The sequence below is a fragment of the Amblyomma mixtum genome, chromosome 1, assembly GCF_055824585.1.
Source record: "Amblyomma mixtum isolate Tamu chromosome 1, ASM5582458v1, whole genome shotgun sequence".
NCBI lineage: Eukaryota > Metazoa > Arthropoda > Arachnida > Ixodida > Ixodidae > Amblyomma > Amblyomma mixtum.
The window spans coordinates 77,447,841-77,460,961 of NC_143012.1; the positions used below are offsets into that span (position 1 = coordinate 77,447,841).

General features: G+C 45.2%; 1 protein-coding gene across 1 annotated transcript in view; it reads left to right on the forward strand.

Annotated features, from left to right (window-relative positions):
• The window catches only part of LOC149366850 (cell-death-related nuclease 7-like), a 62,428-nt gene that overhangs the window by 27,859 nt on the left and 21,448 nt on the right, over positions 1-13,121 (forward strand). Inside the window, exon 4 of the mRNA XM_089569518.1 lies at positions 2,001-2,236. Within this exon, the coding sequence (XP_089425644.1) occupies positions 2,001-2,236 (236 nt within the window). The remainder of the gene's footprint in view (positions 1-2,000; positions 2,237-13,121) is intronic.

The following is a 13,121-nucleotide window of genomic DNA, read 5'->3' on the forward strand; positions in this document are numbered from 1 at the left end:
AGGGATTGGATGCTCCTGGGCGATGAGTACAGGTGCGGCCGTAGGGGCAGATTTCGGCAATCCTAGGAAAGTCCGGAGAGCTTCAGCTTGAGCGCTTTGCGGACTTCGTATGTTTGTTTTTCGAATGTTTCCAAGTACAGGGAGGCTGTAGCGAATAAATTCCATGAATAAGGCGTTGTAGAGCTGCATCATCGACCGCACTGACGCTCCCCACGACTTTCCCCTAAGAAAGGCGAGAACTTGAGAAATCACTGTCAGTCTCTTTTTCATATATGAGATATGAGGGGTCCACGATAGATTTCAGTCGATGATTACTCCCAGAAACCAATGGATCTTTACTTAAGGAATTGCTGTGCTGTTTATGCATACGGTATAAGCCGCGGTGGCTGAGTTCCTACGGTGCTCGGCTTCTGACCCGAAAGACGGGGGTTCGATCCCACCCGCGGTGGTTGCATTGCGATGGAGCGAGGTGCTAGATGCCGGTGTACTATGCGATGTCAGTGCACGTTCAGGAACCCCAGGTAGTCAACGTTCCTCATAGCTTCAATCGCTTTTGGGACGTTATACCTTAAAAACCAAACCAAAAACAAAAATAATGGTTATCCGGGGATGTTATTCGGTTTCATTTGAGAACTTTTAATACACGGGTTAAAAATTGAAATCCAGTTTTCTTCGCAATAATGTTTCTTTTGCTGCAAAACAGGCACTGCCATAGACGGAAAGAGCCACAGAGTCTATTTTTACTGAGAACAGACGTTGGATCGAGTGGTCCTCTGAACCCCTTTAACAGAGGGCGATCCGTTCGCACCATATCGATGCCGCAATGGGCGCAATAAGACAGTAACTTTGAGCTTTAGGTCTTCGCTACCCAAAAATTACTTTCATTATGCATTGAAGTATCGCCTCTATTTTTAAGCATCATGAAATAGATCACTTGAAATTTATTATAAATTTATGAACGTAAAATTTAGAAATCGATAAAAACATAATTCTTGGTGCAGGTGAGATTGTTTCTGTTAGGTACTTTCAACTAGCTTCTGTTCTGCAGATACCAAAATATGCTTAGCTGAAAAAAATGAGACCAAGACCGGCTCTTGCAGTTCCTCCCAAAAATCGTTGACACTTCAGAAAAGGGACTAAACATTTGTATTCCCGTTTCTGCACTGCAAACTTCAGAACCCTATCACTCGTATTCTACTGTATGATAATATTACTCTTATCGCATTTCTTCCTGTCATGCAAAAGCAATGGCATGCATTTTTGCAGGCTACTTGCAGCTAAATTTCTTTAAAGCCACAGGCACGAAGTTACATAATTTATTATATTAATGCAGATGCACTATCTTTACATGAAATTAAATGGCATATTTAGCATCAGCACTCACAAGCAAGCAATATATTTTTTTAAGACCACCTTTCCATCTTAAATACTGCTCAAATACAAATCTCCTGGGTTCCGCCTCGCACCTCCTCGTTCATATCATTTCCAGTCCGCGCGGCTGGGAAAGCGGAAATATGCGCTGCCCAGGTATGCAGAAAGCTTTGTTAGACCCCGATGGCAGGTATTATGAAAGTATGGACAACTTTGGATCATATTTCACAACCCTGTAGAATATTTCAGAACACAGTGAAATTTGTAAGGGTCGCTAACTACGTCTGGAGCGCAGAAATACAGTCGAGAAATGTTAAACATTTCCTAACAATGTTTCTACCAAGAAAAGACATTATTTCAAAAGTACATACACCGTAACGGACATTAAGCGTTCAAAGTTTTCAAAAAATGCGTGAGGTATGAAATATTAGGTACATTATACGCGGGACCTAACATTGGCTTGCTCCTTTTAATGCCCTCAGGCTAACTCACAAGTATGCACGTCAGAACTGCAGCCCGAAAGCAACATTCAAATGGCCTTATCCGTATAATCTCCTAACTTCAGCAACGAAAGAACTCAAGGAAACGTGCGTAGGCATGAGCCGCTTTCAAGCCCTTTTCTTTCGCAGATATCTACTCGGAAGTGCTTGTCGACTATTTTGAGGACAACATCATTGCGCAATCTTGGCGATATGGCCGAGTCACGCGCCTACCCCCGTTACCGTTTGTCACGGATATCACTTCTATTAACCTATTTGTCAAACCAACTGGGGAGAGTTTGACGTTTAATTGCACCAAAGACCACAGCAAGTGGTGCGTTGCTGAGAAGAAGCCATATTTCTGCTTCTCGTCACTGAACCAAGTGGTAAGTAAACTTCTGTAAAAGCGCACACTCTATGTTTGCACGGTCTGAAATAAAATAGCCATTTATCGAAACAAAGCGGCTCGAGCTTGACAACGACACGACCGAGAAGGTCACCTCCCTTAAGGCGGACGAAGGAGTGAAAATAACTGTACTTTTCTAGTGAGAGAATCTAATCCAAACAGCAGCCTCATACCACTAGCATACACGCGGTACGCTCAGGAATGTTCGCTGTGCTACCCATGCCAGACATAACGCGAGTATGGTGCGCCGCTAGGCTAAAGAACAATCTGAATCAGGTTTTCTTTTCCAGTAATCAATCCCTGCATGGAGTCTTGGGCTAAGAGCCAGGTCCACGAACCGTTTACATGGCAGCTGACGGAACTGGTTGCAGCAAAAAAGAAAAGAAGAAAAGAAAGAAAATAAAATAGAGCAAACATTTCGTACGAAAAACAATACACAAACCACATATGTGCATAAAAAAACATTCGCAAAACATATTGCAAATAAAATGTACAGAAGCAAACATCCAACAATCTTTAATGCAGCAGTTTCAAATGAATATATGTAGACCATAGCAAGGTTACTGTAATTTTACAAAACAGTTTCGCCGTTGTTTTGAGTTATAACCGGCAGTGTTTTTATATTTATTCAAAGTGGCGGGGACGTTGTGGACTGAAGACTGTAACTTGTAGTTTGTGCGAAAGCATGGTACTGCCCATATATTGGTGTTCCGTGTCTGTACATTGTTTCCGCGGTGTTCCAGTGATGTAAGAGATTTTAAAAGGCTACAAATTTCAGGGGAGAAAAAATACAGTGTGTGCAATAGACGTAACTCGTACAGATGATCTGCTCTAATGAAAACATACGACACAAAGGCATCCTGTGTTGTAGACATGTGTTCAAGATTGTCGATGTAACGGACCATTTTGTTCTGTAAGACAAGAGTACTAAGTTACTCTTGGGAGTAGTGGCCCGGACAGAGTTACGGTATGTTAAATGAGAAATGAAAAGAGCGAAATGTACTAGCATTTTTGCATTAAACGGTAGGAAGGACCGGCATCGAGAGAAAACGCCGGTTACTGATGAAAATTTTTAATGCTATTATTGAACATGACTGTCCCAATTTAAGTGACAAGAGAAGTATACACAAATACCTTATGTTCATTTACAATTTGTGTCTGGTCGCATCCTAAGCCCAGAAAACCAGTCCTCTGCGCGAATTTATTTCTGACTCGGAGTAGGATCGCTTTTGTGTTGGCAGGATTTTTATGCGGTTTATTTTTAGCCAAGATGACAACATCCGCAGCAGTACTTCATTGCATTTCACTAATAACTGTCTATATTTGAGGCAGACGCCAGTAGTGTGCTGTCATCTGCATATATAACGAAGTGAATTGAAGAATCAATGTCATTAATATATGTATTCGAGAGGACCTGATATGCTACTCTGAGGTACTCCACAATTTATTGAAGTTGAATGTGATGTTTAGTTATGTACAGACACGCACTGTTGTTTATTAGCAATGTAGAATTTTAGCAATACCAATGGTATTCCACGAATACCATAGGATTGCAGCTTACTTATGAGGATGTTATGACCAAGACGATCAAATGCTTGCTAGGAAAATTCCCACAGTGTACATATTGTTTTAATGCTTTGTAAGACTTTTTTTTTAAGTTCTAATAGGAGCGCTTTCAGACGGCCTATTTTTTCGGAAACCAAATTGGCGATCTGTTATAAGATTTGACTTGTCAAAGAAGTTTGTTATGCGACGTACAATAATTTTCTGAAATCCTTTAGAAAACAACGAAAGTACCGATATAGGTCTGTAGTTTATTGCCAAGTTTCGGCCCCCGCTTTTATAGATTACAGAAATTCTTGCATATTTCATGCGGTGGGGAAAAACTCGTTTGTAAACGTAAGTTCAAAATAGGGCTAGTATTGACGAGATTATTTGCAGATTATCGATGTGTAACGATTTGATGTTTTTTTAGGAACATAAATGTCATATATTTCACATCGTCTGCTAGCTTCAAAAATATACTACGAAGAGCACTTGCTTGTGGGACTTTAGATTCTTTATCAGCCGTAGTTACGGCAGCAAAGTGATGATTAAATTGATTTGCCAGCACTTTACCTGAGTGCTCAAGACAATTTACAGGGATCAGTGTCACCGCGCTATTGCTATCTCGACCAGGATGTTATTGAGAGCTTTCAAAGCTATATCAGGAAGCTGTTTTGTAATGTTGTCGAAAAGCAGTTCATAGTAAGGAACCTTGGCTCTTCTTAACTTTGCGTTGAAGTGCTTCCTTGCATTTTTAAACTGTAGCAGTTATTCCCCGCAGCAAATGCGCAGGAAAATGTGGTAAAGGCGATTTTTAGCCTTTATCATTCTGATATGGCCATAATTCACCTAAGGCTGTCTTATTTTTTTTTTCGTACGTTTACATCCCATTTCCTGTGCTGAAAGTCTGAAGCCTACTGAAGCGATTAAAGTAGCCGAAATCTACATTCTGGCCTTGAAAGCAGGCACACTCGAGAGTTCTGAAGTGGCAGTTGGCTGCAGGGCTTTTGTATCGTAAGAAAGGTTAATTAGAAATTAAGAAGCAGTACACGAAGCATACGGTCGAGCCGATCTGTATTCTACCTCCTCCTCTTTTCTCGTGTGCGAGAGTGCGTGCAGCGCACCTATCACACTTTGTCTCCATCACATTTCCGCCACACTTTAAAAAAAATTCTAGCAAATGTCGTAATCAGTAGCCTAATAGAGAACATAGTGTTTAAACCTTGGGGGCCGCTTCTTTTGGCGTGTACTTCTGCGAGGCGGCGCAGGAAATGAAGCCGCAGTTGCCGCTGTTGATGTACACGGGGGTTGAGGAGTGGCTGCCTGTTCTGGAGTGGGCGAAGCTAGGTGCGATGAAGGGCCCGGGTGGCTAACATCAGCGGTTGACATCAGCTGGGTTGAAGGCGCATCCCAAGATGAACCCTGGACCCCGGTTCCAGAATTTGGACTGGTCGGCGGCACTCTGGTGCAGCCGCTAAGCCTGTTTCACATGCAAGCGAATATGGTAGCGAATCCTGCCGCCGCGACGGAAAAACCTGTTTTGAGTCGTCGCTGCGACGAGCGGCGAGGTTTCAACAAGTTGGAAATTTTCGCAGCGACGCGCCGCTCAATCGCTCAGTCGCTTGCATGTGAACCGGCCTATAGGCGGCAAAATATCAGCGAAAAGAGCCGCTAGAGCTGGGGAGGGCAGTTGTTGCTGAAGCACTTCTGGACAAATCGCAGAAAACTTGGACGAGTGCTACACTCGCCCACTATCCAGCAGATATGATGCAGGTCCACGCTGCTCCACAACCTTCCGAGGCTCCAAAAACCGAGCTGACAGTTTGCCTTGTACAGTGGGCTTGCGTACACGCACGTACTGCCCGATCTGGAAATCACGACGCTTGGCGCCACTCCGCTGGTCCGCATAAACTTGTACTGCGCTTGCTTCTCCTCAAGCCTCTGCTGCAAAAGTTCAAGCGCTTGCGTCGGATCCACTGGGAAGCACTGATCCGGCAGGCCTACGACGTTCAGTCTTGTGCGGGGCAACCGCCCATGTAGCAGGACGGCTGGTACAATTCCTGTCGTGACATGTGGCATGCGGCGTACAGCGGTAGACACCGAGGCAGTCCACAATAGCTGTACGTAGGTCGCATCGCTCGCACACAGCCAGCTGAATATCAGACTTCAGCTCTCGATTGAATCGTTCAACAAGCCCATTGGCTTGGGGGGGGGGGGGGGGGGGGGATAGACCGACGAGTAGCAATGGCGTATCCCCCGTTAGCGGAGGAAAATTTGCATGGCCACCGATGAGAATTGTGGTCCGTGATCAGACACAATCTCTTGAGGGTAACCCTCACGAGCAAAAAAGCCTAGCAGAAATTGCTGAATTGTTTCAGATGTGATGGTATCAGCGAAGAAAACCTTTGGCCACTTACTATAATAATCCACGAGAATGATCGCGAAACGCCAGCCACTAGGAGCTTGGTTGAAAGGCCCCACTATATCAATGTCAACCTTATCTCAAGGTTTCTCTAGGAAGGCGACAGGTTGCAGAGGAGAGGAGCTGCTACCGGACGAGCCGACTTGTCACAAGACTGGCACACGGCGCATGTCCGTGCCAGTTCTTCCACATTCTCGTCCATTCGCGGCCACCAGTAGAGATTCGCAGCCGGCTCTTCGTGCTGCTGATTCCGGGGTGTGACTCGTGCGCTATGCCCGTGAGGCGTCGTCGCAAACTTTCGAGAATGACGAGTCTGTCAGCTCGGTACAAGACGCCCTGCATGACGGACAACTCCGAGTGGAGCAGAAAGTATGGGCTGAGGTCCTCCGGGAGGGATTTCTTGTCCGGCCATGTCGCAGATGTAAAGTTAATGGCTTGAGCAACGACCGCATCGCTGATAGTTGCCTCTTGTAGCTCTTCTAAAGTCATAGCTGCGGATAGCACGCAGACGAAATGGTCATCACTTGCGTCGAACTCACTTTGCTCACTGCATGATGTGGTCGGTAATGGAAGGCGAAACAGAGCATCCGCAAAAGAGTTGTCCTTGCCTTTACGGTACTCTACAGTATAATTATAGCACAACAGGCGAGCCGACCAACGTGAAATTCGCAGCGGCCGGTGTCCCGTTCCTTTCGCCGACAGCAAAGTGACAAGTGCACTGTGGTCGGTGTGTAGAACAAAAGGCCGGCCCCACAAATACACGTGCCAGCGTGCCTGAACATGCATGCGCCGCCTTCACCTTTTTTTATTATATAAAGACATGTTTGAATTCGGAAACCGTACTCTGGGCCAAAGTTTTGTTGCGACCCATCGCATTTATCCGGGCGATATGCCAGCCCCATAAACCCAAACATTTAACGTGTCCCACTTTCTGAGTGCGACGTCATACAGAAAGTTGTGAACAATATGCTGGCGAATAGCATTGTTGAGCCTTCCACGAGAGCATGGGCGTTCCCTGGGCGTTCCCTGTGTCATGGCGGTTCTGTGTTGATTGCTTCCTGAAACAAGTAACATGAAAGGATGTCTACCAACTACCCACCTGTTTTCCTGGTCTCCTTCTGGCTTCCAGCCCGAAATGTGGGCCTGTATGCGGAACTGCTGCCTCGTTATATGGGTACTTACCCCGTGTTGAAGCAACTGAGCAACGTCAGCTGTGAAATCACGCCCCTACACCCCAAGTCTCCTTCCGCAGCAACATCCGCAGATGTCGTCCGGTCGCCCGTCTTAAGCGCTACCATTCGAGCTTTACAATTTAGTACTCACAGGGATTGTGCTTCTCCCAAACAGAAGTTGGGGGGGGGGGGATGCGTTACGGCACACAGTCACGTGACGGCGAGGATTTTCTGCTTTTCGGGGTATTTATGTAATTTAATCATGTCGGTCTCCTCCTCTTCGAGCGCATTTCAAGGGCAAATCACACGGCTCCTTGCAAGACTGAGCATGAATCTCTTACTATCTAGCACCAAACAAAAACTCATTCACATAGGAAAGAAATGGTCGGTAAAAAAATATGATTTCCATTGTCTGAGCGGAAAGAATAATTCGTGTGCAGCTAACGACGCTTGTCAGTGAACAGTTAATTGTACCAGGACATTATCTCTGGCTTGAGCAGGCGGAATGAATTGGGTATCTGGCTGGGGTCGCGGTAACCGAGTTGTTTTAACAATCAACGTGTATGAATGTACAACGTGCCAAAACGATGTAACGTATCAAGCCGGTGAACGTTTGGGTTTCAGATCTTGATTTTTTCGGACGGCGCAGTACCCTTTAACACGCAATGAACTATAACTATCCGGGACCTTGACTTGCTGCCACATACCCGCATTCCATGACAGAAAAGAAAAAGTAGGCACAACAGGAAAAAAAAGTAATTTCTATAATCAAAGTGAATTGTAAAGGTGTGTGACGAGGGAAAAGGCAAGAAACTGAAAAAGAAGAAGTAATAAGAAATTAAGTGGAATAAAAAAGCAATAAAACTCGATCGGATGTGCTCTTAAAAAAAAATCGCTGAAAATAAGGAAGCTATCAATGATAACATCTTAGCCTATTTTGTTACGCAGTCTTTTTGATCTGCTGTAACTGCCAATATCTCAGCCATTCAAAAATGCTTAACCTCAAGAAGAGTAAAATTGCATATTAAGGAAGACTCACTTTCATTCTATTTCAGACGTCTCAGTTAAAGCGAGGAGGAGGAGCGACGTGCCTCAAAAACGAACTGCTCGCCAATCTCTTCCGGAGAACGCTGGTGACAGATCCAGCACCTGGTAACAAGAGAGAGAGAGAAATTCAAGGAAAAGAATTGTGCAAGATGAGTGGAAACTCGCTTGCCCCACAAAAAAGCAACAAAAAAGAAAGGAAGGAAAGGAACGGAAACAAGGGTCTCAAACGCAACCTGCTCATGAATGAAGAAGTAGAGCCGTTCTTGGGAAGTTAGGAAATAGGACATTTTAAATAAAATGCTCCACATCATTGGTATCAGTGAAAGATTCATTTGGTCACACGTGTATCGGCGAAAAAGTTCCGACAAAAAAGGTGGCAGCAAAAAATTTTATACGCAAGCTGCCTACAATTATTTGTCTTTGCATACGCGCGTGGTTAAAAGAGTGAGCGCAAGCTGCCTTCCTGGCACAGCTGAGCTGCATTTGTTAAAACATGGTGAAACCGCGGACTCCGGTGGTGTAATGAAGCGGATGTGAGGATTCCTATGGCGTCAGTCAAATTTCAACAGCAGCACACTATCAGTAACCAGCTCTCATACAAGGGAATGCAACCATACTGTCATATAACCCAAAACTAGACGTTAACAGGAATTTGGGAGAGCTCCTAGCAAACGCCGCAGAGCCTTTAAGCCCATGGGGCTTCATTGGGAGAAAACGCGCTTTTGGTATGACTACTCGTATAGATAACTAACGTGGTTCTTCTACCGTAGTCATGTGTTAGGTGACATCCCGCACTCGTCCAATTGAAACGGCTTCTACATTCCTCGGGTAACGCTTGCACGAAAACCATTCAAAACTTGAACAATGGGTGTCAGTTGATACGACGAAACTTTATAGAGCTTTCGGGTGATAAACACACGATGCTAGGTGACAACCCGCACTCGTCCAATTTATTTATTCATAGTACCTTACAGGGCCCAGAACAGCATTGATTAAGGAGGGCGAAGAACTACAAAATGTGCTAAAGAAACTAGTTAATACAACAGGAGACACAAAATATTAAGTAAAAAGAAACTAATGTACAAAGTAAAACTTAAAGGTGAAAATATACATAGGATACAAGGTACTTCTCAGCAGCATGAATGCCGGGCATACGGCCAAAACAGAAAGCAATGGCAACGAAGGAACAAAAGTACACTGCGACAAAGAAAATCAAAGATACGAGAAAAAGCGATACCATGTGAGATATCTACGTAGCTGATCCTGGAATGGTTGATGGTTGCCGATGCATGCGATGCTGTCAGGAACATCATTCCAAAGAGCGATGGCACGTGGAAGTGCAGATGAATTAAAAGCGAAGGTTCTTCCGTGAATGCGTTTGATGCTGTTCTGGTTATGTAGGCGGCGTGAAATGTGTGTAGGCGTTTCAAGAGGTAATGGAGATGGCCTTGTGCTGTAAAGATATTTATGAAATAAGCGCACCAGGGCAATGGAACGGCGAACGTCTAAAGGCTCGAGGCCGATATCAAATTTTATCGCTGTTATGCTGCAGTGAGGGCTGTATTTGCGTGTAATGAATCGAGCGGCTCTGTTCTGGATGGATTCTAACATGATGATTAAGTATTTTTGATATGGAGACCATGTAGGTGATGCGAATTCTAGTTGCGGCCATACGATTTTGAGATATGCCAGTTTTTTTACGCTGTTAGGGGAGGTTAGCAAATTCCGACGCAGGTACCCTAGTGACCTGCTGGCTTTGGCACAGATGGCTTGAATGTGTGTGGCCCACGAAACATTATGCTTCAGATGAATGCCTAAATACTTGTACGATAATGTCCGAGACACTGTAGTGCTATCTATGATGTGCGGAAAGCTAGAGTTGAAAGAGATAATCTTGCATTTTGTCCAGTTAAGCATCATTTGCCATTTAGTACACCAGTCCGAGATGAGGTTCAGGTCGCATTGAAGAGTGAGGTGTTCATCCATGGAATTGATAGGACGGTAAATGATGCAGTAATCCGCAAAAAGTCGCAGAGAAGATATGCCAGCGGGTAAATCGTTAATGTATATTAGAAACAGTAAAGGACCAAGAACACTGCCTTGAGGCACACCAGATGTTACGTCACAGAGCGAGGAGGTGAAATTGTTAACTGTTGTGAACTCGTGACGAAAAGAAAATACGTTGCGAAGCCATGTCAGTGTTAAGAATCTAGGCAAAGAGCAGATAATTTCGAGAACAAGCGGTAATGTGCAACACGGTCAAAAGCTTTAGCAAAGTCCAGAAAGATGCAATAAGTTGGTAGGTTAGCGTCCATGTTAAAGTGCAGGTCAGTCGTGAATTCTAGTAGTTGCGTATCACAAGAAAATCCTTTTCGGAAGCCATGCTGTTTAGTAAAAAAGAAAGAATTAAGTTCCAGGTGGTCGTAAATGTGAGAGGCGATAATGTTCTCAAGTAACTTGCAGCATATGCATGTTGGTGAAATGGGGCTATAGTTTTCTGGCGAATTTCTATCTCCGTTCTTGAATTCCAGCGGCATCTATATGCCTGTCACAGAAGTGGCGGCAGCCTGTAAATTACTTTTGTTTGTATATAACTGATGCGTCCGCGTTTCTTTGTATGTGTCTCGGGAAGAGCAAGAATGCATGCACGCTTTTTTCAATTATGTAGACAACCCCTCGCGTTGCGAAAGCGGAGGCGGCTCAAACTCGTCCCCGATACTGCCGAAGTCTAGAGCTGACCATTAGCGGGAAAGAAGTGGCGGCCTACGTGACTGGCTTTTTGGTTGTGTTTTACTTTTTTGCCTTTCCAAGGTCACCGAATCGAGAGTCGAAGCCTGGGGCTTCTTTTTAGTTGTGCGTTAATTTTTTCCTCCTCCAAGATGGCGGCCATGCAGAGTCAAAGTGTAGGTGCCTACGTGCTCTCGTTGCGCTTTTTGGTGTTTTGTTTTTTCGACGCCGCCGCTGTGGCGCCGCGAGTGCTCGCTCGCTAGCGCCCGAGGGCTTTAAAAGGGGGCCGTATGGAAACTTCAGTCCGCTCGTCGGTGGAAACGCTGCCGCCGCGAACTCCCGGGTCTCCGAGCCGCCGCACCGCATCCTCGAAACCGCAAGCTGCCCTGGACGGACGTCGCCTTCGGGGGCCGCACTGACTGCGTGTTTGGGATGGACTGCAGCCGCGCTTCCCGGTTGACTGTATGTTTGTTCACCTTCTGACTTTCAATCGACTGTATCTTATTGGCCTCTCACTTGTGTTCTGACCTGTGTAGAAATATTCAATGTATAACTTAATTCAGTGTGTTTACTGTTATGTGCTTTCCGCAATTGTTTTGTAGAATGTAAATTACGTGTCTGTGAAAGCTGCCGCATTGTTCAATCGAAGCTATAAACTTTGTTTTGTTGTTGTTACCTCTTAACACGCCTCGGTCTCAGTCACTACGTTTGCTTGCCGGCTACGCCGGGCATCAAACGGCCACCCCCTCATTGTCCGGACTCGGTGATGATGTCGACTAGTCGCCGAACCCGTGACAATGCCTCGGGTAACGCTTGGACGAAAACCATTCAAAACTTGAACAATGGGTGTCAGTCGATACAACGAAACTTTATATAAGCTTTCGGGTGATATGCACGCGATTTTTGAAGAGTCTAAAGATTCAATCGCGCTGCTCCAGAGGAGTCAAAATAATACAGTGACAGTGCTTTCTGTTGCTTAATTCTCTCTTTACAAAAACAAACACAGAATTTTCGGAAAATGACATTTTCTGAAAACAATTATGACATCAAACACTGCAGGATTATAAAGCCAATGCGTCCATGTCCAATGCGTCCACTCCATGAACTTCATGGAAGTGTAGTGCAGTGGGGCCGTACGGGGACCGAGGGACCTGAGTGCCGCAAATCTCTTTGTCAAATGAAGTTTTCTCTCTCTCTGCACACACACGCTCACGCAGCGGCCTAGCCGAGTGGTCTAACGCTAAACAGCACGGATAATGAGGTTCTGTGATCGAATCTTCGCTAGCACCACGTATTTGTTTCACAAAATAAAATGCAGCCATTAGTAATTTGAAATACATCACGTATGACAAACGAACTGTAGGCAGCTATCCCGATTTCTTGGTAACGAGCATGCATCCGAAGAACTGATGGGCGAATGCGCCATAATAGAGGCCGTTCAGGATATGGCGTTGATCTTTTGTAAGAACATCAAATTCAGCCCCACTGCATCTGTAGTCGTGCACCTGCCAGGGCCACGACAGCTACCAGGCGGTTTACAGCTGCAGCTGAGGTTTCCACTGAGTCCAGTGCTTTCTAGTAATCAATGAAGGTAATATATATAGGGGTCGGTTAAGGACATCCTAGTAGACATCAGGAGGAAGAAATGGGCTTGGGCACGGCATGTAATGCGAAGGCAACATAACCGCTGGTCCTTTTAAGGGTAACGGAATGGATTCCACGAGAAGGCAAGCGTAGCAGGGGGCGGCAGAAAGTTAGGTGGGCGGATGAGATTAAGAAGTTTGCGGCAGTACGGCGGCCGCGACTGGCGAAGGACAAGGTTAATTGGAGAGTCATGGGAGAGTCCTTCGCCCTGCAGTGGGCGTAGTCAGGCTGATGATAATGATGATTACACCTACGTAATCGAGAGAGGGTGTGGTTGATGGTCCTTTGCGATCACAAAAATGAACAAG